This window comes from Lagopus leucura, unplaced genomic scaffold, assembly GCF_019238085.1.
Source record: "Lagopus leucura isolate 7727_CA_CO unplaced genomic scaffold, USGS_WTPT01 Super-Scaffold_100037, whole genome shotgun sequence".
Lineage (NCBI taxonomy): Eukaryota > Metazoa > Chordata > Aves > Galliformes > Phasianidae > Lagopus > Lagopus leucura.
Genome location: NW_024962286.1, coordinates 4,078,517 through 4,102,851, shown reverse-complemented (window position 1 = coordinate 4,102,851; position 24,335 = coordinate 4,078,517). Strand labels below are relative to the sequence as shown.

The 24,335-nt window shown below is 46.4% G+C and overlaps 1 protein-coding gene and 1 long non-coding RNA gene across 2 annotated transcripts; one reads left to right on the top strand and one right to left on the bottom strand.

Moving 5' to 3' along the window:
- Window positions 1-90: 90 nt before the first annotated feature.
- Window positions 91-23,535, bottom strand: PUSL1 (pseudouridine synthase like 1). Its single transcript, XM_042883207.1, has 8 exons — window positions 23,443-23,535; window positions 22,406-22,463; window positions 16,308-16,495; window positions 11,480-11,629; window positions 10,185-10,358; window positions 3,803-3,857; window positions 1,356-1,518; window positions 91-229 (listed from the first exon to the last, which is right to left on the bottom strand). The coding sequence occupies exons 1-8, from the start codon at window positions 23,499-23,501 to the stop codon at window positions 201-203; spliced, it is 876 nt and encodes a 291-aa protein (XP_042739141.1). The 5' UTR covers window positions 23,502-23,535; the 3' UTR covers window positions 91-200.
- Window positions 7,084-10,026, top strand: LOC122186479. Its single transcript, XR_006181135.1, has 4 exons — window positions 7,084-7,249; window positions 7,343-7,455; window positions 8,793-8,889; window positions 9,722-10,026. It is a non-coding gene; the product is annotated as an uncharacterized LOC122186479 (long non-coding RNA).
- Window positions 23,536-24,335: the final 800 nt, after the last annotated feature.

Below are 24,335 nucleotides of genomic sequence, written 5' to 3'. Positions count from 1 at the left end.
CACATCAGGGAAAAAGGAAAATAAAAGCAGTAATCTGAAAGCAGCATCATTCTTACTTTCCCCTTAGCAAACAAACGATGGGAAGATGCCTACAGTCAGTGATGTTTATTGAGACAAGACCACGTATTGCATAAAGAGCTCTGCAAACCTCCATCCCATATCCACAACAACAGTCCTTTCAGACATGGCTGACAGAGCTGCTATTCTCCCGGGGCCGCTGTTTGCAAATCTGAGAGGGGGAAAAAAAAGAAAACATTGATTTAGGGAAAAAAATGGGAAAAAAGTCTGTGGTCTTCATTTCCTGCCTGGGCTCCCTCCCCACTGGCACAGGCAGCTCCACAGCCAGCATGAATAGGAAATGCACCACCAGGGAGAAAGGCCCAAAGCCACAAGCAGCAGCTGCCTCTTCATGGCCAGGCCAAGTGTTATGCTCAAGCTCCCTGTTCCGCTCACTGTTGCTTCCCTTTCCCTTCGGTCTTTAAGCCCCAGTGTGTGCACAGCTGCAGCAGGAGACAGCATTCCCAAAGCCCACTGCAGGAGGTCTGTGCTCTGCCTGGGACGAGGCAGCCTGGAAGAGGCCTGCAGTGTGCTGGGAAGTCCTTTTTATGCACTGGAGTAACTGAGGAGTAAAAGGGAGAAGAAGCATTTGTGGCTGTGGGAAGGATTACTGCTGAAACAAAGCAGGCAGCAAGTGCACAACTGAAAGCTGAGAGCACCTCTCCCTCAGCACTGCAGCAGGAGAAGTGTGGTGTTAGCCCCATGGTGGGCAGCACATTCATCTCAGCAACAAGAGAAGGGACCATGGTTTTAATATTAGCACCTCCTGTAGCATTAAGGGAGCCAGGAAATAACTCCATGCCTCTGCCTTCTGGAGATTCTCAGTGATCTCATCACAAGCAAGTGAACATGTTTATTGCTATAATTTTCATTTTTAGTAAGACAGTAACACAGAGTTTGATTTACAATCAAAGATGTCTTTGCTCTCAACATCGTTTTACCAAATTCTGCCTGCATTAAATTCCTTGCAATATTTAATACCTTCCATCCCTAACAAGAATACCAAACTTTGCCGATATCTTCTGCAAGTTTGCCTTTTTATTCTTATTTTCTAAGCTAAAAATCTTCACTGCTTATGATTTAGATGCTGTTAAATTAAGAAAGCTAATATGTGAGCATGATTTCTCTTTCACTACCTTGCAAGTAAGAAGAAGAAATCTACCAGGAAAAAACTAACACTCATTTTCCATAGCAACTGCTGTAAATGGCACAAAAAGGAGGACTGTGGGGGCTTCTGTTCCTTTCGGTATGAAGCCTGACTCCCACACACATAAAGTCACTGCCTGGCATTCCCTTACCTGCTTCATTATATTCCACTGATTTTAGGAAGAGTCCGGACGATGGAGCCATGGCAAATGGTGGAAGAGCCCTTGCATCCTTCATCTCCAGCAGCTCCTTTATATGATGAGGTGCCAACTTTCCCTGGCCAACTGCAACTAGAGCCCCAACCATTCTTCGGACCTGCAAGGACAGCACACAGCTTAGGAACTGCCCCCTGTAACATGTAAGAGGTTAAGAGTCCTGCACTTCTTTGTATCAGCAGTGTTTTGTGTGGTGGAACAGCCCCTTCCCTCCCTACAACTGTGGGCACTATGAAAATGGAGACCTGTAACACAATGTAACACAACAATCTCCAGTTCCGCTGGCTTGGAGCAGGCTTGTTCTCATCACAGAAGAGAGCTGAGCAGACATGGTTTCTATTTCTGAAGCAGCAGCAGCCACACGCTGCCTGTGGCAGGAAGCTCACTTGCTGCTGGGCGAGCTGGGCTCACACAACCTCAATGCACAAGCAACAATTTCCAGGTGGGGGCTATGTGGGGGCCAAAAGCAAAAGGAGAAAAAGCAACAACGCACCCAAGTGAGAAAGCCCACCAGCTAACTAACTCGTCAAATCGGCATTTTGAACACCTCCGCACCTCACAGCTCCCCTCCCCTCCACACTAAGCAATTCCAAATCTACTGGGTTGGCACAGATTTCACTCCCAGTGCTCACCTACTATCACACCCTCGCACTGCAGCATCCTCCTGGCTGAAAGCCACCCTTCCCTGGGCTGCCCTCAAGCCATGGTGCTCTCACCACATCCTAGTGGCCTTTCCATGCCCACCAAACTGTCCCCCAGTCTCAAGTGCACAAGCAGATCCTTGTGGAGGAGTCATGGCAAGCAGAGATGGGAAACTTAAACCAAGTACAGTGTTTAAAATAACATTTACAAAAGATTAAACCAAAGCCTACTAAACAACCTCATCAAGTTTATCCCCGTTAAAGAGCAAAGATATATTTATCCAAAGGTAGGCACTATTTTCACCTACTTGCTTGGAGCCTAAGCTGCACTACATGGTGCCCAGAGCCTGCTTTGTAGCCATTCTAGTGTCGTGGAGAAGCAGCACAGATCAGTGTATGTTATGTTACGTGTCCCTCGCTAGGGGTCATTGCATGCTGTGACTTCAGCTTTGATGTCTCCACACTTGGAGTTAGCTGGATGGGAGGCATCTGAAACAGCCTCGTGCTCGGTGCCTCCCCGCTGCTCCACGTCCTTCAGGGAGAAGATACACATACAGTTTCTGAGGCTGTTTAACCCTATTCTCTAATAAAAAACATCCAGATGGTGAAACTTAACATAGCAGCCATAAGAGATGAAATCAGAGGTCCATCTAACACAGTAAGGTCTCTGTTACAGAGTGCAAAAGCAGATGCTCAGGTCTGAGAGTGCAGGTTCACCATGTACAGTCTGTTCCTGCTCCCCTGGCTTGCTAGCTAGCTCTGAGGCTGCTGCTGAAAGCCCCACTCACAGAGGGCACCGGGCTCAGCATCACTGTGCAGAGAGAGCTACCAATGTCACTAAGTCACATCCAGACTGAAGCGTTAAATGGGTTACCAGCATTTTCTCCTTGTCACAAGAGCATCTTGTGAAGCAGATCCCTGCTATGTATCAAGCCTTCTCAAGCATGCTATCGTCCTTCCCCTGCTCATATCCAGACACCCACTGTCAGAGAGCTTACGGAGCATTGCTTGGCACAGGATAAAAACAAATCTAGTTTGTCAAAACAGAACAAAAAATAACTGTTCCCACAAAACACCCCCTCTCTCTTCCAAAACAAGCCTTCCCATGCCTATTCTGTCTCCAGAGTGTGACTGTGCCCGGAGTAGGCAGACAGAACAGCCAATTGTTTCCTAATGAGGTGATCCATTAAGTTGTGGAGAGAGCCGTCTCCCTTGAGGACAGCAGCAAAAACCTCACTGGAGTTATTTCAAAGGAAACCCAGCAGCACGACAGCGGGAACGATCCTGCAGTCGTGCCTGCATAGCTGAATCAGGTCTTCCCATCTCTCCTTCATGCAACACTGAGAATTACCTCACGCTCCAAAGCCAGAAAGTAAAATTCCAGGCAGCCTTCACTGGGCCCAGTGCCATTCAGCAGAGCAAGAACATATGTCTCTTGGTTTTCACCAGTCGGACTGCAAGGACAAAGACTGGGGAAAACAAAACTTTCCATCCTCCCACATGATTCTGTGACTTTGGTCATTGATTTCAGACACAAACCAAAGATAGTCTGGTTCTAGTGGATCAAACAGTGAACATGGAGCCTCGCTTGACAGGGTTCTTGTGTGCATCATGAAGCTGTAGCACCAGCTCTGCAACAGAGATGGCACTACAGATGGATGCAACACTGCCAAATCAATCGTGTTACAGTGAGAGTGATATCTGGGTTCTTGGAGACAAAGGGTGCACAGAGCAGAGCAGTACCTGTCGGTAAAGAAACGATCTGCTCTTGAACTTCAGCTCCCAAAACTGCAGTCCCCTACAGAGACAAACAAAAAAAGTGTTTCAGAATCACATCTCAAACGTGAGAACTTCTTACAAGAACAGCAAAAGCCACAGGTGAACACAAGCAGAGTGAACAAGTAGCTGAGATCCATGTCTGTACTAAAGATCACTAATTAGAACCATAAATAGCCAACAATTCTAGATCAAATGCTGCTCTTTACCTTTGTTGGGAACAACTGCACAGGTCGGTTATGGCTACATTGAAATAATTCATACAACTGTAAGGGAGAGAATTAACATGAATGAGAAATAAAGAAACCTCTGTCAGAAAGGGAACAATGCAAGTGTATGAGAAAAGCAGATTTGTTGTCTTAAGAGTGAACAGAGCCACATGAAGCACACAGTGTACAAAGCCAGAGGCAATCATTTATTTACTGCTGGGATGGCACTGGAGTGAGCTGCTGGAAGCAGAGCTGTCTGAGGACAAATGTGCCCCAAGGCAGGCAAGAGGACACCATGGCCCACACCATAATGCCCCAAAGCTTCAATTCCCACAGAGTCTTGCATAAAACAGGGGTGCATCTTTGCTCTGAGGCAGGGTGGCAGGGCAGCTGGCTGTGAAAACACCAATGCTGTGGCAGAGACTGTGTAGGTGAGCTTTGGGTAAATGCTGTTCTACATGGGAAGAAAAGCTCTGACAGAAGCATGGCAACAGATTTGGGCTCTCAGTTGCTTTGCCATTCATTCTGGGCACAAATAACATTTTCTTCACCCAAATTTCAAGCATTTTAAAGGGAAATTTTACAGCAGTATCTGGTGGCTTAGTGCCACCGTTAAGCAGTGCTGGAGCATCAGCCTTCCCCTAAACCTCCCTGTGATAAAAAATAATCAGTTTAAACTAACAGGATTTGGAACAAAAAAAGAGTTATCAGTAAGAACACCTCCAGGACAGCTAAAGGAGATTAAGGAGCAACAATTCAGCTACAAATCTTCTGAAGCCTTCGGATGAAGAAGATGTTGGTAAGCACAAGTTCTGCTTCACCGCTTCAAGGCCCAGCCTGCCAGATGGATCTTCGGGCTGTTGCAAAACACCACCCTGCAGTTAGAGCCCATATGAGGACTGCTGGTTCAACAGCAGGGGCAGATGCTTGCTGAGATGTAAGCTACTTTGAGTCACTGACTGCCTCAAAGCCAACAAGCTGCTCTTTTAGAAGTGCAAACTGCAGAGAGAACACAGAGAATTTGCCTTTTTCCTGGGCACCACTGAAGTGCTCCAAACACCACCTCCGTTTAGGCAGAGGACATGCCTGCTGTGCTAAAGGAAAGCAAAGACTTGAAATACCTGCAGCCTGTCTGACCTGATCGGAGGAGGTAGCTCCAAGGAGGAGGTACAAACTGCAAGATTCCTTACGAGACAAAATAGCCCTTAATGGCAGCATTATTTTTTAACAGCAGAGGTTTCAGTGCTTAAGAATGGTCTTTCTCTAGACATTTTTAAGAAGGAAGTGAAATAAAAACACTTAGAGTGGCTGAGAATGCTACCACAAAGCCAGGTCAGCTCCCAGAGCTCAAACACCAGTCTCTGTTCTGGTCAGGAGATGGTTTTACTTAGCAAACAGAAAGCAAGGTGACAGCTGCACTGACATCCATGCGCTCTGCTGCTCTCCAGGAGGAGAGGATGGAACGACCCAAAAGGAAAGAGATGAAGGCATGGTGAGGGAAGGATGGCAGAGGGCCTTCTGATGAGTGCTGGGTAAATCTGACTGGTGTCAGGGGCAAAACGGGCACTCAAAGTTCTGGTAAGTTGGCAAATTCCAACCTGAAAACCCATTTCTCCTTTTCTTTGCAACAAACTCTCCTCTGCCAGATGTTTTCCCCAGAACAACAGTTGGTAGAATTCCAGGAAAGATCAAATCCTGATGCGGACAGCAGAGCAGCAAACGTTTAAAAACCTGCTGCCAAAGTGGAGCTCTGCAATGTCAGCACTGCATCTCACCCAAGAGAAGCGCTTACGTCGTGTCAGGCTGAAGTGAATGATTCGCCCTCAACAGCATTTCTGCCATCCCATAAATCATTCTGGACGTGACTGAACATTTCTAGCTCTGATAAAAGCTTTTCACTTGTCAAATCACAAACAACACTTATACAAGCTCTAATTCCACCATGTGCACAGCCTAGCAAAGACTGTCCCTCAGCCTTTTCCCATAGCACTTATTCAGACCAAAACCTTTGCACATTGAGAACAGCATCCTTCAAGGAGAGAAGAGGAGAGCACTGAGGCACAGGAAGGTGCTCAGCACTGCTATGAGCATCTCTCCACCCTGCAGCTCTTCTAGCAGCAGACACATGGAGGGCTGCAAAAGCAAAGTCTGCAGGATGTGTAATTCAGTGCCAGGATGGGGAGCAAGCATGGAACAACAGGGGTTGTGGGGAGTGCTTTGGGGGATGTTACATTAAGGGTTCATAGTGAGAAAAGATTGAATTTTGTGCGTTGTTTGGATGAAGGCAACAAGGAGAAGAGAATTCAAAACCATTAGGATTGAGACTGAGCAGTGGGTATCTTGTGGCAGGGGGAAATAGTGCAGACAAAACAAGGCTCTTGTAACCAACTGCAGCAACATCCATCATTCCACATCAGGGATGCTTGCAAAAAGGCTGCATTGATTGCCTCTGATCTGCATTTCACAACAGGTCGGTCTCCTTTTCCACCTCTCTCCCCACACTGCCCCTTCCTTCACCACTGCCCACAGCAGGCTCAGGAACTCAAATCCAGACAGGAAAAATAGACTTTTGAAGAAGCCAGCTGCCTTGCAAAGAATTCAGAATGTAAACCACCCCACAGCCTGCTCTGGGCAGCAGTTCTGGGGTAGCTGGAGGCTAAGAGTAAGCAGAGCAGGAAGAAGCACAGCAATATTTGGGGACGGATGGATAGATACCACTGCATGAAAACACATCTTTTTCCCCTCTCCAGATCTGTTGATACAGCTGTCATTATTCAGAAAGTTTTATGGTGATAAGCAGCGTTCCCTACAAGGACAAGACTGTCAAACAGTACTAAAAATCTATAGATGCCCACACACAAAACCTCTTTTCCTTTCTCTTGCCATGAGCCCAGTCGTGTGGAGCTCTGAAGACTTGAATCAGCGGTGGGAAAAGCACAGCTGCAACATATTTGGGGGAATCAGGACAGGCTGGGTTTGCTGGAAGCACCTGAGCATAAAGGGGGGGGCCTAGAAGACAGCTCTTGTAAGTGGTAGAAAAAGATGAAGCAGGGACAACGTGATTCACAGCCTGCATGGGGCGTCAGGGCAGGGTGAGCAGGAAGAGAGACGGTGAAATTATCGCCCCGGGGAGCAGCTGCAAGCTGTTTTCTCACAGGATTCACAGATAAGTTACTGCTTTTAGTCCTCCCTGTTGTGAATGTTGGTAAATGCAAAGGCAGCTCCTGCCCCCAGATTCCTCTTTGTGTCAAGCAATGACACTCCTTCCATCACTTACTTCCATCACTTCCATCACCAGGTTTGCTCTCCCTGCAGCAAGGAGGATGTGGCACATAGACATGTGCAGCGCTGGGCACGTGCATGAATACCCACCACATTACAGCCAGGAGTCTGCTCAGCTCTTCAGCAATGGTAAGAGATGGTTTGCATGTGTTATCTCTAGCCAGGGTCCTCCTGCCTTGGGTGTCTCAAGCAGATGCACTAAGCTACAAAAGATAGCTTGAGATACTTCAGGAAAATATCTTGTAGAGAACAAAATATCTTTCTTAGAGTGGGAAACTTTCTTTTTCTTGTCAATCTCACAAGGAATTCTGCTTACCAGCACAAACTCTGTCTTTTCCACTTAGCAGCAGCAGGCAGCACCTTGCAATGAATAATACATATTCAGCTAGAAAACAGGTGACAGAGCAATCACTCCCTGGGAATGGGGCTGAGGCTCTAAGCACATCCTTGGCATTAAAAAGCATTTCGGATGGATAGGACACTAACTCCACTTCCAGTGTTGCTGAGCAACACTGGAGTTTGATGGAAGGAATCATTTCAAAAGACAAGCAGTCAATTCAGAAGATTGGTTTAAGTTCAGAAAGGAAGGGAAGAACGCGAATGAAAAGCTGCATTATTTCACTAAGAAACCTTGGTTTATCATTCTGCAGATTCCTCCCTCTGAAGCAGAAAATAAAGCTCCTTAGACTTATTACAAGCTTATAAATAGATTATTTTTTTTTTCTTGCTATCACAGCCCTTTCATTGCAGGACAGTTAATCCTGCCACTGCAGGGAAGAAACACACATGCATTTCAGGCACTTGCTGTCTTATTTGCAGTATGGGCAAAAGCAAACACCAAGCTCCATGACTGCAGCTGTCCCCATAGGGTGTATTGCAGATTAGAACTAGGACACTGCAACAAACCAAAATCAGCCAAAGAAAAACACCCCCTCAGCCTGTCACAAACACATTCACTCCAGGACTTTATTTTTCTTTAGATCAGAAAGCTCATGGTTTCAGTTAAGGCTTTAGTAACTAAAGAAGGACTGTAGGAGAGTTAGGTGCTGTTTAAATGCATCAAAACAAGGCTTCTCAATGCCACCCCCTTCAACCTAGATGTTCTGGAAATCAATCAATATTGGCACATTAAAAAAATGACTTGTTACAAAACACAACTTGGGGCTGCATGCGTCACCAAGCAAAAACATGCTATCAGCAACAAGCTTGATGCCTTTCATCCCATTTCTCGGTTTGCTCTCTCCTGTGAGCTGTTTTTGGCCTTGTGTGGGATGGGTTTATGCAGCAAGTTATGCAAGGAATGGTAAATTCCTTTTTTTTCTTAAATAAAATTAAGGATAGAAAAAAGCTGATCTGTATCGAATCTCTGTGGGACAATCAAGCACAGTAGGTCTGGATTTTGAAGATAACGTGACCTGCAGGCACTCACAGGTGATCTTGATGAGACTGTTAATGCTTATTTTCAGGCCTGCTCAGTGGCAAGGCACTGAACTTACTTGTGTGGTGGTCAAACTCTCCAACCAGCAGTGGCAGCCCAACAACAGACAGCAGGAATGCAGCCAGGTAACAGCACCCAGCTTCCCTTCCAGCCCTCCTTTTCCAATGCAGGCAGTGTTTCAGCTGCAAATAAGCAGGAAGGAAGCGACCCATCTGGCACTCACGGCCCATGTCCTTGTACTTGCACAGCACAGAGCTTCAGTGAATATGCCATACCCAACTAGGTGGCTTTTTGTGATGCAGCTGTGTATTCACAGCACCAATACTGTGCAAAGAAACCATGGATCACACAAAATGCCTTTTTCCTCCTGACCCTGAATAGGGAGACTGAGAGGAACTGAAAGACCAGGGCTACTCAGAGCATACAGATCTCTCTCTGTTTTTGCAGTTCCCTTCTGGCTTTTATCCTACACTATTGCTGGCAAAACACACCATCCTAGGACAAGGGGGGAAAAGAAAGAGCAGGCTATTTGTAAACTGCAACGAGGCTCAGCTGAAGCTTGAAGCATGGCCCTTACTGTTGCAGACTGCTCAGTAAATATTCAAACCTAATGGAGGACTGCTGGAGGAAACTACAAAGAAAAAGGTTTTCTATTATTTGGAAACAAGGAAAACGTGGTTTGGGGACAGACAATAGCAATGTCTGCTTTCAAGCTGGAACACAACAGCCATGTTTCTCTGAAAGAATCCAGCATGAGAGCAGGGGCCATGTTCAGATGGTAAATACATGTGATCTTTCTGAGGGGGAAAAAAAACCCCCTTCAGTTTCTGCTAAAGAGAGACAATGCATCCAGCCACTTCATTTCAATACTTGCAAGATCTGGCCCTGAAAGAACCTGACACACAGCAATCTTTTGTTTATGTCTTAACTGAGGAATATTGAATTTTCTTTCATCAGCATCCCCCAGGAAGGCAGCAGGAGTTACTGGTGTGAACTGAGAGGATATGTGTAGTACAGCAGTGCCCTAGGTGTTGGGTGAGTTATTTTTTCTCCTATTTGCAGCCTCCAGGCAAAGCTAAGACAGAGGCAGGGCCGAAAATAAAAATCCCATCCCCTGGCAGTGCTGATCTTCAGCATCACACAGGAACTGCTGTGCCAGGTTTCTGACATCCTGCTTTACTGCACTGACAACTGGGCCAGCTTCTCGCCCTCAGCCTTGCTCATCTTTCTCCCTGAGGTCATTGGGAGAAGGAAAGAAATATCCTTCCCAAATTGTCACTGGGCAGAACCCTGCTGAGACTGTGAAGGCAATGCAGTGAGAGGAGGTCAGTTCTCAGCACAGCCCTGGAAAGCAGCTTTTCTGACAAAGCAAGCAGTAGCTGATCAGGGCAGCTCCTCAGCTGAGTATCCAGGCTCTCACCTGTATTCATAGTGGTGGGATAGGAAACCAGAAGAGGGTTGGATGTCTGCCTGTAGGATGGTTTTGACTGGAGACCGAAATGGGGTTTCAGAGTTCAGTGAACGAAAAGTGCTGAAGTCGTGTGTTCCCAGCAGGAACTGTGCTGCATCCTGCATGGCAGGCACGTCGAGGTAGCTGAAAAGGAAAGGAGCATTAGGAGGGACTGAATGTGTTATGTGGGTCAAATTCCAATTAACTGATGAGAGGCCTAATCTGAGCATGCAGACTGAACGTGGCAGCATTGTGGACGGTGGAGTTTTTCCTGCAGGAGCACAAACCAAGATGCCAAATGACCTGAGGTCTGAAGGTGCTCAAAGCCCCAGGCCAGGTGAGGGGTTGGCAGGCACACATTTTTTCACAAAGCTTTATCCTGCTGTTCTGCTTAATATGGTTGAATTCACAATAGCTTTATGGCTAGAGTGGAGGAAAAGAGGAACAAAATCCTTTGCAGTACCTTGTAAACTCAAAAAGGTGTTGCCAGGTAAGAAAATATCTAACATCATGATGGCTTTCCAAGCTTGTTTTTTGTATAATGTGAAAAACTCCAGTGTTCTTGAATGTGTAGTGTATTTATCTCAGCACAACCTTGTCTAAAGGGCAGTAACTAATTTTCTTCTGGGGTCTGTTTTTTATTTTCTTGCCCGCTGTTAATCATGTCTTAAGTGTTTTTAAGAATACATGTGAATGCAGATACACCAATTAGTTACTGTAGGGTTGCTCAGTCATTGGCTCTCACTTATTATTCAAACATAAAAGCATTCAGTCAGGGAATGAGAGCAAAGATTTCATGCAGCCGTCACCAGAAACAGGATGAGAAAAAGAAAAGAATTGCCAGCCTTCATTGTTGACTGCCTTCTTTGTATGGTCACACCTGAAGCTGTGACATCTGCCACGTGATGCATTTCTGCCTGCATTGTTGAGAGCGTTGTCCCTTCAGCCAGCTGTCAGAACGGGTTTGCTGTATGAATTGGCAAGGTTATCTGAGGAAACTGCTTCCATGCAGGGCACACAGAGTTGTTCATGGATGTGGCCCAGAGCCATTGAGTACTTCAGCATGTTAACAACATCTACAGCTGACTGTACAATTAAGAAGAACTGTCTCAGGCCTCACTGAATGTAACTCAGTGCAGCTCCATCGTTCAATATCTCCAATATGATGTGGGAATCTGGTTTCACGTGTGGAAATTACCCCTCTGCACCTCTTCCAAGCACCAAGTCCTTGCAGAGCTGCCCAGAGGCGTATGAAAGACACTCACCCTCCAGTGGGAGCCCAGCACAGGTCCCTCTCAAACACTGGTATTTCAGAATGGTGGGTGCAGCCCATCAGCAGCCGATAAATGTAGGTTCTTGACAGCGCAGAGAAACGTGCATGGAAACTCTTGGTCACTCGATAGGCACTCAAGATGCTGTTATGACAGAAGAGAGTGAGAGAGACAGGAATGCCATGAACTAGTTCAAAAACTTGTGCTGGTCTCCATACAGGTGGAATGAAAACATGCAATGGATTCTTTACTCATGCTGTGTTCTAAACCCACACACTTCCTAGCAATCTCACTGTTGGAACTCTCAGCACCCTGACCCAACCTTCCAGCCAATGATCAACTTTGGCTGCCATCGGTTTTCTCTTCAGCTGTATGCTGTGTTCTGGTTCCTGCTCTCAGGGATGGCACCATTAAGGAGCCTGCATTATTCCCACAGGCAGCTGGGTGCAAAGGCACACGTGCACGTACATGTTTGAAATATTCATGTGCATGTACAAATGTGAATCACTTGAGGGAAAGTTTTGCAAAAGCAAACAAGCAAGACAATGTTTGAGGTTTCCTGAGATCCTCAGGATGAAATGTATCTCACATATGGAGAATATTATGCTCTGCTAGCTCATGACCCACTTTCCAGTGGCTGCTGCAAATGTCAAATGTGTTTTTCACAAAAACTCTTACCAGTTCTTTTGTGGTATCCCTATTATGCTAGGAAAATGGAGAAAATAGCCATTATTCCTCCTTTTACCAAAGCAGCTGTAGAAATTCCCTTTGGATTTTTTCATCCGCTACCTTCTTTAGCAGGAAAACCAAAAGGAGAGGGCTGGTCTCCTTTGAGCCCTGTAAGAAAAATTTTCCTTTCCAGTGCCTCTTACCCAGACATGCTGATGGCCAAGGTAACATTTTTTCAGAGATCTAACTGAATACACAGCCATAAAGGGACTTTCTCCATGGAATTTGACAGGCACACAAATACTCTGTCCCTCCTCTAGGCTCGCCAACAAGAAACTAGCTATTGCAGCATCATTCCCAAGTTGATGAGCTCTTCCAGACTATTCTCTTGGCTCACAACTGCCCTCATGCAGCTGTGAAACACTGACTCAAAGGACAGAGTGTGTTTGTGCTTGCCTTCAAAGGCATGCTGGCCGTACCCAGAGCCCTCAAGTCCACAGGACAGCATCAACTGAGGTGGAAGAGATGCAATGTGGATGATAAAACCAGATGTCCCAACCACAACAACCATCAAGAAGGACTTTCAGTGCACTATTTTCATGGTGATTTTTTTTTTTCTTCAGCTTTTGTGTCACCTATATTAAGCAACAGAAAACAGCCACCTTCCTGTTTTGCTGGTCAGACTCGTCACAAAGGCAGATCTGTGGCTCCACTTTTTCTGGTAATTGATCCAGTTCTAATAGATAAACTGGTAAGAAGAGGGAAGAAACCCAGCAGATTTAATGAGCCTGTAAGAGAGGTCTCATAGCCTGGGCCACCTTATTTTTCCTGATACTCATGAAGCACTTTCTTGAACAAGCATCCACCTGCAAATACTAGAATACAATCAGACACTCTAAGGCTTCCTATCTGTTTCACCTTAGCCTTGCTGCATCCACAAGAAGGGCTGCTGTCACTCTCTGTGTGTAGACAGACAGGACTTTGCACTGAAAACCACACAAGAATAAGCCCAAGCCCTGTTGCAGAGCCATGGCCCCAGATAAGAGCATGAAGGACCTCCCCATGACAGATACCTGCATACCCAACGCAGCACTCTGTGCTCACTCCTAAAGGCAGCCACGCAGTTCATTGTAGCAGATGGAAATAGTGGAAAGTAGGTCACTTCCCTACCACCTCCCCCCACAACCTCCAAGATTTTGCCACGGCAATGAAAATAAAGGAGCATCCCACCTAGACTGCTTCTGTCTGGATACAGCAGGACAGGTATCCCCCCATTTCACACATGCAGATGATGGCTGTAGGGAATGGCTATGCCCACTCATTTTGCATTGGCACTGGGCAGTTATCTCAAGAAGCAGCTTGCAAGGCTGCTGAAGGCTCCTACTGCCTTCTACAAAAGCAACTGGGAAGAAATGCCTGGTGTCCCTAAGTGAGGGATGGCTTAGTAGACAGGAGGTTGCAAAGGTTGGCAGAGGGGAAACAAACTTCTCTCAGGCAAGGGAGAAAGCAGAGCTTTCCTGTATTTCTGCACATCCCCAGAGCACTACAGCTGATTTGAAGGTGGCAGTTTTTGCTGGATTTTATTTTCCCATAGCCCAGAGTTGTGGTTTGTCATCATCCTGCTGGGAGCATCCAGCAAAGAGGTGCTGTCTCAGAGGTATTCTCTCGCTGCAGACACTGCTTTAGAGGATGCCTCTCATCAGAAAGTCGTTTTCCTTCTGTCATGTGCCCCTCTGGTTTTGGAGCTTTGTAAATGGAGGAGAAAGGATGCAAAGCAGCCAAAAAATTTGATACCGTTTGGGACCGAATAATAGAGAAAGCTATTTATTTACTTTTAAAATGTTGGTGCTGCAGGGAGTTTTGTCAGCCTAAGTGCCTCTGGCTCACACCTCTTCACTGCAAAGGCTCAGACCACAGAAGAAATCAAAGCTGAGCCACAGCCTCTGCAAAGATTTGCAATAACAAGCCAGAAGGCTGCTTCACTGCTATAAACTCCCATCAGAAATGCAAACTACATCCTCCAGGCCTGCAATGGAGTTTGAACCCAGGACCTCCAGTGTCTTCTAAACACAGTAATATAATTAAGTATTCCATTTATTTTCCTCTGTCTACACATCTCCACAAGCATTTCATCTCCCTTGAGCTTCTCCTGTTAACACTTAAGTGATTTTTATTAAATAACCATTCCTATTATAAACTCCCATAGAACAATTCTTTCAGAAAAGCCCATTCATACTCAGATGATTCTTCACTGCAGACAGCCTTTCTTGCCTCTTCTGGTAGATGCAATTGCTATCTTGGGCTCTTTCTAGCTGGGAGTCTCTTATTCCACCAGTTCTTCAAACACACTACATTTCAAGCCTTGTTAATGTCTCCTTTTTTACAAGGCTGCTGGTAAATAAAGACTGAGAGCATTCTTCAGCTTTTTGGCAGTGTAACCTTCACCAAATTGGTGGAAACCAATTAGCAGGAGGTCGGATGAATCCCAGATCTGCCTTGTTGCCACCCAGACATGGAGCACTTACCAAACTGGAACCAGAAATAGAAGGCAAGAATCTACTTTACCACTCTATCCCTACTTACATGATAGCAATGTCCTCCTCAAGTTACCCATCTGCAGATTACACTCTGATCTTTGCAGACGAGATCCTTTCAAAAATGCTTTGCAAATGTAAAAGACAGATCATTTCCTAGAAGAGACCCATCATGCAGCAAAGCTACAAAGAAGACCATTATTGCTAATGATACAGCCAGCCAGTTTGGAATCTGGTCTCCTTTTCAAGCTCTATCAACAACGAGTTCTCACAAAGATATCTCTCTCCATCACCCCCTGCTTGCAACCACATGAAAGTGCTGGGTTTTCTATCCAGCATTAGGAGAGAATTCTTGGCAAAGTAATATTTAGAGAGGGAGGGGTTGGCTGCTGATCCATTTAGACTCATGCCTGTCACCAAGCTCCTTAATGGAAAGCAGCTGAGCCCTTTTGCAAAGGGTTCAGATTAAGGGAAGAGGGAGAAGTAGAGCTGACTGCATCCTGGTAAACTCAGAGTGTCTAATGATGAGGACTGTGGTCAGGCACGCAGCTAAGGCCAGTGAGCACCCCCAACAGCACAGGGCACAGCTTCAGCCAACTCACAGTCTCTCTTCACTTCACACAGCATCTGGGACCTGCACAAAGAACCTCCTGGGAGAAAAAGTAACGCCACCATTCAGATCTCCCTGCTCAGCCACTAAACTGTTTGGGTTCCTGCAGGTCTAGAGCTGGGTTCACTGTTCCCCAGGCCATGGAGAATTGGAGTCCTCCCTTGCAAAATGAAGGGCAGATTCAGGCATGATGTCAGCCCTCAAATCCCAGGCCTTGCTGCGTCGGCATTTGGGTCAGGCCCTGTTTCACAAAGAGGAGATTAGAAAATAAAGCAGACTGGGTGAAGTGGGAAGGGGGAGGGTGCTGCATAGTCAGGCTGCTATTCTTACAAAAATCCCTTCATTGGGTGGGGAGGGATTTGCTTTTTTGTCCTGGGTTCTTCCTCTGGCATGGGGAATTTGCCTCCATAATCTTCCTTTACGCTCGTGCCACCAGACTGCAGTAACATGAAAGAGAGCAATTGGGTCCCCTGAATAATCACCAATTGGCCTCTTGCATCCAACTTCTGTTGCTCATCCCAACACCTCCTACAAATCAGCCATCTTCTTGTACAACACACTGAGGTGCCCTGGCACACTGCTTGTTAGGCTGCTGCCCAGAGAGCCACGTCTGAGTGCAACAGATGCTGCACAGACACGGACAGTCTGCGCCTTCAACTGCTTTTAGTTCATACAAAGACAAAGTAACACGAGAAAGAGTAGAGAGCAGCTCTCTCTAGTCATTCACATGACTACATTTACAACTGTACAGGACAAAAAGGACTGTTTATCAACCACACTGAGCAAAATCAATCCGATTTTGTGACAGCAAGATTGAACTGGAGCTCTTGATGCCACTTCTCTGAATCACAACATGAGGTAGCCTTGGTGTAGCTGGGAAGGGAAGAGTGGACTCTGCTAACACTAGCAGCCATTTTATTTCATGGGTGAAGAGGGGAGAGCGTTGCTACATCTCTCCCCTTTTTCAAACAAGAAGAAAAGAAAGGATTTTGACTTGCCACCAACTCACCGGATTGGCTCGGGCTTCAAGTGGTGATTCAGACAACCAACTAGCATTCTCTCTTGAAAAGCTGGCTTCCCTGGTGCCCTCTGGATGTCAAAGTGAGCAGAGTTGCAGAGCGCGTGGACACCGCTGTCGGTCCGGCTGGAGATGTGGAACTTGATGGGAACAACGGGTTTTAGGTTCTGTGCTGCCTTCTGCAATCCAACATGAGACAGAACCATGAACAGGAAACTCAGAGCTCTCTAGGAAACAGTGCCCTCCTCCTTGCTCAATACATCGTGCCTCCTTGCTGTTTCCAGAGAAGTAATAGGGAGTTTTACTGTGAGCTGAAGAGATGGATGGAGGTGGGCTGTTGACTTCTGCTAGTACTATTTGGCTTCTCACCTTCTGTCCCAGAATCATTTTAAAGGGAACATCCAATGTGCCACGTCAGCTTAAAACATACATATGAAACATACATAAGATATATAAAACGTATATAAAACAAAGCGAAAAATATTTGCCTCCCTGTCCTTTGCTTTACTGGGCAGAAGTAAAGAGAACAGAGAATCCCTAATTTAAATCCAGACACAACCCCTGCATCTGACCGCCAAGAACTGCATTCAAGCTGCATCAGAAGCAGGTAACAGCAGCACAGTGCATGCTCTTAGCTCCAGAACTCAGACAGAAACAGCACACAGGGATGTCAGAGTGACTTTACAGCTACGAGGCCTGATGGAGCTCAGGCTGCAGCCTTTTGTTCCATTGCAGGCCAACATGATGTCAAATACAGCAGCTTATTGCTGCTGGCAGAATTTTTTTCCCATCCACAACAGGAGCAGGGCTACAGAGGGCAACGTGCTTCCATCAGTTGCTCAGAACAGAGGAGGAGTCGGGGGACCAGATGAGAAGTAGCACAGCACTGATGTAATGCATCCATTGGTCCCACTGAGAAACAGCTCAGAGAACCAAGGCACAGCTCTAATAAGACACAGCATTGGAGGAGCTGATGCTGAGCCATCCCAGCAGGTGTAAATAATCACAGGAGGGAGAGGGATGTTAACAGAGATAATTAGATGCTACATATATAAGGGTCTCAGATCAGTCCACATTTAGCAAAGCTAGGATGAACTCTGGTAAGGGGCAAAGGCAAACTCTGCTTGGGGTTCTAGTAACTTACTAAAGCAATGTTAAAACCACAGTAGGTCTTCTGTACAGTAGGGTTTAGAAGTAGGTTACTGCACCTGCAACATACAGTTTTAGTCTTTGTGAGGACAGGCCCTCAATGTGATTTTTTATGGTGTATGAATGAAGTATATCTGAATAACTGAAGGAGAAAAAAAAAGCAGGAAACCAGCTGAATGACTGGAAATTTCCTTCTCTCTCTCTCTTATCTTCCCTCCCGAGTGGCGAACCCAGTAGTGGTCTTTATTACATTTCAATCTGGTACCAAGAGTCAATAAAGCTTGAATTGCTGACTCACAAATGCCTTCCAGATTCCTACAACTTGAGCAGACAGGATTCTGGGCTCTCAGAAGCATATCATTATAAAGCACAGAAAGGCAAGAAAAAATGTAACTGAGCTGCAGGGGAAGGCTTAGGAAACAGAACAGAAATGACCCTAGACTTCTCCCCTTCCTAATCCTTCTATTTGGACTTCACATATGGTTACAATTAACAACAAAAATCTTTATTTATCACCCTTAAGCAGAGAGAAGCAGACAGAAATTAAGTTAAGTTTTATGCAGCAGACCATGTCTCGTGCCTCGACACTTCGTCTTTAAGCAGAAGCCGTGTTTTAAGAGAAAAAAATCTGCAAATATATATTTGTATTTTGCAGCCTCCTCTCTTTCTCCAGCCTTTTGCCAGGCACAAATCAGCCAGTGTGAGCACAGCTGAGTGGAACAGAGGGAGAGAGGGCAGGAGAGAACATCGTCCTTTCTTGCTATGGAGAAGTTTGGATACTGCACTCCTGCGGATCCCCACACTGCATTCTATTTCACACCCCACCTCTGAACAAAGCTGGAGAATAGGAACACTGAAAAGTTGGGGTTTCTTGTCTGCCAAAAGGGTTAAGCTGTTTTGGAGAGCAGACTGGAGAGGAACAGAGGGTCGAAGGCTCCAAGGCAAACCTGATTGCTTCCCTGCTCAAGCCACTGAATCCACAGAAGTAAAGGAGCGAATGACAGGTCCACCAAAGCTGTATTTTCACAGCTGCCTTTCTGCAGCACGCTTACCTCCCAGGCACAGCTCTCTGGAGAGATATTTGTGCTGGGTATGCAAGGAGAAATGTAATCACCATCAACAACAAACCTCAGCCTGTGAATGCTGAAAGCTTCATCTGGGGGCTCTCCCCCCCAGCCCAGCAGGCATGCAGCTGATAAGAGTCCACTACCAACTGCTGCCTCCATTTAAATATTTAAATTAAATATTCCATTTAAAGCCTACCCTAATTAATCTCCTTGCAGAGAGAATTTCTGAACTGCTGAACTTCTTCACGGGCAATTCACTAATGACCCCTTCACCTATGCATATGTCCCATCTCTGCACCATCCAGATGGCCTTTGAGCCTATAGACATCTGTTACCTTCCTCCACTGGTTCCTGTATGCTCTAAGCCATTAATACAACCCACGCTGATCTGCAAAAAAGATGCATTATTTACATCTAGTAATTGCTTGAATGGCAACCTGCCCTTTCAGAGGAAGGAAGGGAAAAAAAAGAGCCCCTACAAGAAGCAGGCCTTTCATCCAAGGAGCTCCCAAGGCTTTACTGCTGTTAATTCTGACCCTTACACTGTTGGCTGTCATCTATGGATTCCAATGGGGGACAACTGGGACAGTTAGTTAAGCAATTTACCCATGGGTGCTCAGCTAAAAGGAGGAGATAAAGGAATCCAGGAGCTGTGTTCTCTTATGTCCTCAAAGTTCACAGGTCTCTGCTTCCTTCTTTAGGCCACACAGCATGCCAGCATTCTGCTTGGCAGGTTACAAACACCGGATCCTTGACTCAACACGTGCTGGAGGTGCCTCACTGAGACAGATCTCACTCATTTTCATGATGTCTTTACTTCTAGAGTCACAGTTGTTCCAGACATTCATATTTTTGGAGCAGCAACCAGAATCCCTGGGTGTTTCTCTATGCTTCTAATACTCTCCCTACCAGTAAAGCAGAGGAAAGCATTACTTGCATTTAGTAGGTCTGTGCTGCTAACAGGTTTTGTTCACTAAACACTTCCATATTTTGAATCCCACTGAAATTTCCACTGTTGTGTGCCAGAGCGATATGAATCCACACTCCAGGTTTCTCTTATTACTCACAGCCCTGTTCTCTTTTCCCTCTGTACAAATGTTGGAGAGGCAAGATGAAGAACAGGCCTGTCAGTGCACACCGGCTATGTCTGGGAAGCAAAAATTCATCCACGTATCTCCCTGAAGTCTAAATAAAAAATGCTCAAGATGCTCAGCCACAAAAGACCCCTGCAGAGCAGCTGGGAGCTACAGAAGGAACCTGTCAAGTCAATTGTAGATGGTTAGGTTCAAGAGAGAAATGTGCAGTAGGAGTTATTTTGGAAAGGTGTCTATTGCTCTTCCACAGCAGCTGGATTGCTTATTGGTGCTGTCATTGGAAGACACCTCCAATGGCATCAGATGCACAGACACAAGGGTTTGCATTGCACTGCTGGGGATGGTGCACAATTTGCAAAGTGCTGTGTTCTAATAAATAATAATGCAGGAGCTTCTGGTTGCAACCTTGCTGACTCAGTGGGCATTATGTCAACTGAAACTAATTAAGAATCTAACTCCTTCCCAGAGAAAGAGAGAAAAGCCGTAGAGAAAACAAGGAAGAAAAAGATGAGAAAGCAGCTTCTGCTGGAAAAGAGGGTTTCTAAAGCAACCTCCCAGGCTGCTAGAATGATTATCCAAACAGGTGATGAAGTTAACAGTTCTCTGGGTCAATTTTCCCTTTGTTCCTTGTATGGGGACTGTTGAGTCATGGCCTGAATCACTGATAGAGCACCTGAAGAAAGGACCGGGTCAGCCCTTGGAGCATAGGTGAAGGCAATTCAACGGTGTGATCAGAAGGGTTGGAGCCTGGCTGCACCTCACCTAAGCTTCATTTAAGGGCTGACTGCCATAGGGGAAGGATCTCTGGTTGGAGATCCTTCCCTTGTGGAGTTTTCCCTGCAGGCCTAGGTCTTCATAGATGGGTGAGTCCTTTTCTTTTGTAATACCATTCCATTCATGTCAGTTCCTTTGCTATTGTGCTCCTGTATCGCTCTTCCGCTGCATTAATCTTTCTGATTGTAGCATTACTGTTTTGTTGTTTTTTTCCTGGAGGAAAGAAGCTGTACCAAAGCTGTTTTGCGTAGCACAGAGTTTGTCTGCCTTCTCCTTCTCCCTCTTCTTCTTTCATGAGGAATAATACCCGGACTTAGCACAGAGCTACAGAGCTTCATGCAGGAAGATTAGTTTTAGACAGAGTTACCTAGCACAGTGGGAAACAACACGCTTAGGAGGTGGTTCAAACCAAATATGAAAGGGATCTTAATTCTGTAGATCCTACCAGGCCTTGCATTTGGTGCCTGGTAGCACAAATAAGAGCTATTTACTTCAGCAAAAGGTGCTACACGGGATTCTCATTTTCAGGAGGGACATTTGTAAGAATTCAGACCAGAGTGCAGAGTCCTACAGCACATACAAGCTTCTCCTCGTTGGAAGGAGCCAAGTCAGCAGTTTCAAACATCCCGATTTGGGAAAGCAAGGTCTGGAATTCTGGCTTGGACTCATCACTAGCAAGCTGGGCTTCCAAGTATTTCAAGACAAATAGATTGTCTCCAAGAAGGAAAAGTTTTGTCTGCAAAGCTCATCCCCATCAAATACAAATTAAAAAGCTCCTTCAAATACCTGCATTTGTCACTGAGATAACACAAGTTTCTATTTCTTCCGTGCAGTTCCAAGACTCGGCTATATAGAGAACTGAGGACTACAGAACCATTTGTGTTCTCTATGATAGATGTGGTGACAAACGGCTGCAGCCAGGCTTCCTGCTCAGCTACAGCTCTACCCTCTCACCTAGAGAGCTGCATGTCCTGCTCCCAAAGCAGCTCATTACACTGCTAAGGCCACTAGCTGTTGATACATGAAGTCTACACTTCACAGGTTATTTGCTTGCCTGTAACTGCAAACAAAACAGATGTCTGAACATAGGAAGAACGGAACAAGGATCTCATTACAGATTTAATCTTGCTCTTCCCTTCACTTGCCTTCCTGGCTTTGGAAATGAGTGTTATGAAGCTGCGCAGAAATGGAGGAAGGAAGATAAATTCCTACAGGCCCCAGAAGTTTCCTATTAAATTTGCTTTAAGACATCCCATGTGGTTCTAATAGCTGCAGCCCTGCTCAGCAGTGCCCAGCATCAATACCACCACATGAAAGCAAAGCACATATCCCAGAACTGGCCAGCGAAATGCTGATACTGTGAAAAGACAACACCGAGCAAGTTTATCTTTTTCCTTCTCTTTGTCTCTTTTTTTTTTCCCTTTCTTTTCCTTTAATCACCCATCCTACCCATTCCCTTCTTAAAACAAAGTTACTTGGATAATGCAAAACAACTGCTGGGCTCACCCAAAGTCCGGCGCCTGAGGCTGAGACACTGGATGGTTCAGAGCATTTTAGATAAATGAGATAGAAAGTCCTTTGGGGCTCTTCTTTCATGACTTGCACAATATTTATACACTTTCTCCACAATGGTCTCAGGCAAGAAGCCATACAAATACATCCTGAAAACTCCTCTTCAAGCCATAATTCATCACACTTTCCTTCTGCAGGCTGCAGACAAAGCAAGGATACTCATCTTCACTCAGTCAACACAGGCATGATGACTGGAAATGCCTTGGCCATGCTCAGAGCTTTTGGGTGGGATATCTCAGCCCAGTTCTTCTACCTGCCTACCAGCACCATTCCTAAAGCACTTAGACACTCAGTAAGGCATTTGTGTGCTGCTGAATAGTCATGTTCTAAACAATCAGTGAAAAATAATATTTGCTCTCTATAATATCCATAGCTAAAACAGTGTGAGCACAGAAATTTCATTTTAATGTCAATATGATTAGCAAAAACGTACCTCCAAATAATTCTGGACTCCAACCCCTGACTGCTTAGCTGAGGTTTGCATGACCCCACTGCAGAGGAAAGCAGATACAGCAGTTACTGAGACGTTATCAAGACTGCATTTTCCACCCAGTGTCTTGACAGAGAACCCACCAGAAGTTACTTGGGGGCAATCATTGAACTGCTTGCTGCTGAGAGACCTTTTCATACAACTCACAGGGATGTGGCAGTGGGAGAACAGACAAGAAAACAGCTGCAAGAAATAAAAATCATCATTTAAATGCTAGTCTGTGTACCAGCCCTTCAGATGGAGGCTGGTGGGCTGGGATGATGAAGCAATTTGCCCTGGATGAGAGTATGCAGGTAAAGCAGTTTCAAGCCCCATCTGAAATGCCGTTTGCAGGATCCTTTATTGTGGGCATGTGGATGTGAAAGCTGCAAAGACCCAATTAGTGCTGAGCTTCTTTCCCTGCTCCGGGAGTCACAGCCATTCACAAACAGTTCAGAAGTGCTGAGGGATGTCCTGAGGCCAAGCCTTGGCCCACTCGCAACCACGCTGAATAACTGAGGCCGGAGCCCACAAGGAAACAAACCGTACCCTGAAAAATAAGCATGGCTTTTGGCACATGACGGTGTTATTCTGCAGAACCCTCGTGTCCATAGGCGTATTGGGGCTGCACAAGTTCTCCCACAATCTCTTTGTCACGTAAACAAGCACAGCCACCTATGTGGGATGCTTAAGCCTGGGGAAAGCAGTGCGATGGAGCAGCTTGGCTCTGTCTCCAGCAATGCATCTGAGCCGCTCAGAACCCAGAGAGCCAATGCAGCAAATAACACCACCGGCTGTGCTGCCGTCACCAGCCTGCCCTTCTCTCTGTTCTTTCCTGCCTTTTACCCGATTTCCGTGCTTCCTGTCCTACCCAACACCACAAAGCACAGCACACGACCTGTCCCTGCCCCAAACCCTCACACGCACCCATTTTTACCTATTTCCTCCATGCAACCTCCCCCGGACCTAACAGCGCAGGGCCGACCTCTAACCGCACCTACCTATATTTAGTGCCCCAGTACTGAAAGAACACTAAGTATCGGGTTTGGGGAGAAACCATCTTTGCTGCGCTACGGGCTCGGAGGCGGAGCGGGGCCGGCTTCCCCTCAGCGGCCCTCCCAGCACCGCCCGCTTCCGCTGCGCGGCCATGGCTGCGCCGTGCGTGAAGGGCCGAAGGCGAGGGGCTGCCGCAGCCGAATCCGAGCTCCGTGGATTTCAGCTTTGGAAGGGAAGGCGACTCGCAGTCCCTGCTGTAACACCGCCGTGTCGTCGTCGGTGCTGGAGGAGCAAAGGGAAACGCGTTGATTTGATGGAAGCAGGTGGAACAGAAGCCAGCAGAGGTCACCTTGCCCATTCTGCACTGATGGGCTGAGCTGAGCCTTCCGTGTCCCTCAGAACCCTCTACCATTTTAATGTTCAATCGTGTCAGGCTGCTACATGCACACCATCCTTCCAAAGCACAGCAGACAAGTGAATCACAGAATGAGAGAATGCCCAGGGTTGGAACCCCTGCCCTCTGCAAACCCCCTGCCACACGCAGGGCCACCAACCTCCACATTTAACACCAGCCCAGGCTGCCCAGGGCCCCATCCAACCTGGCCTTGAACACCTCCAGGGATGGACGGGGCATCCACAGCCTCTCTGGGCAGCTGTTCCAGCACCTTGCCACTTTCACAGCAAAGAACTTCCCCCTGATATCCAACCTAAATCTTCCCTCCCTCAGCTTAAAACCATTTCCCCTTGTCCTGCTATTATCTACCCTTTCAAAGAGTTGACTCTTCTGCTTATAGGCTCCCTTTAGGTACTGAAAGGTTGCAAATGGAGCAGGGCTGAGTCCTCAGACAGAGCCAGAGCCTGGCCCGGAGGCAGATCATAGCAGCAGTCAGTGTGGACG

Excerpts from the sequence above, each read along its gene's own strand:
- PUSL1 (XM_042883207.1), bottom strand. The coding sequence starts at position 23,501 with ATGGTTTCTCCCCAAACCCGATACTTAGTGTTCTTTCAGTACTGGGGC. Across the intron at positions 22,464-23,442 it reads TACTGGGGCACTAAATATAG|TGGGGTCATGCAAACCTCAG; the intron begins GTAGGTGCGGTT and ends TTTCCTCTGCAG. Across the intron at positions 3,858-10,184 it reads TCCCACCACTATGAATACAG|GGGACTGCAGTTTTGGGAGC; the intron begins GTGAGAGCCTGG and ends TTGTCTCTGTAG.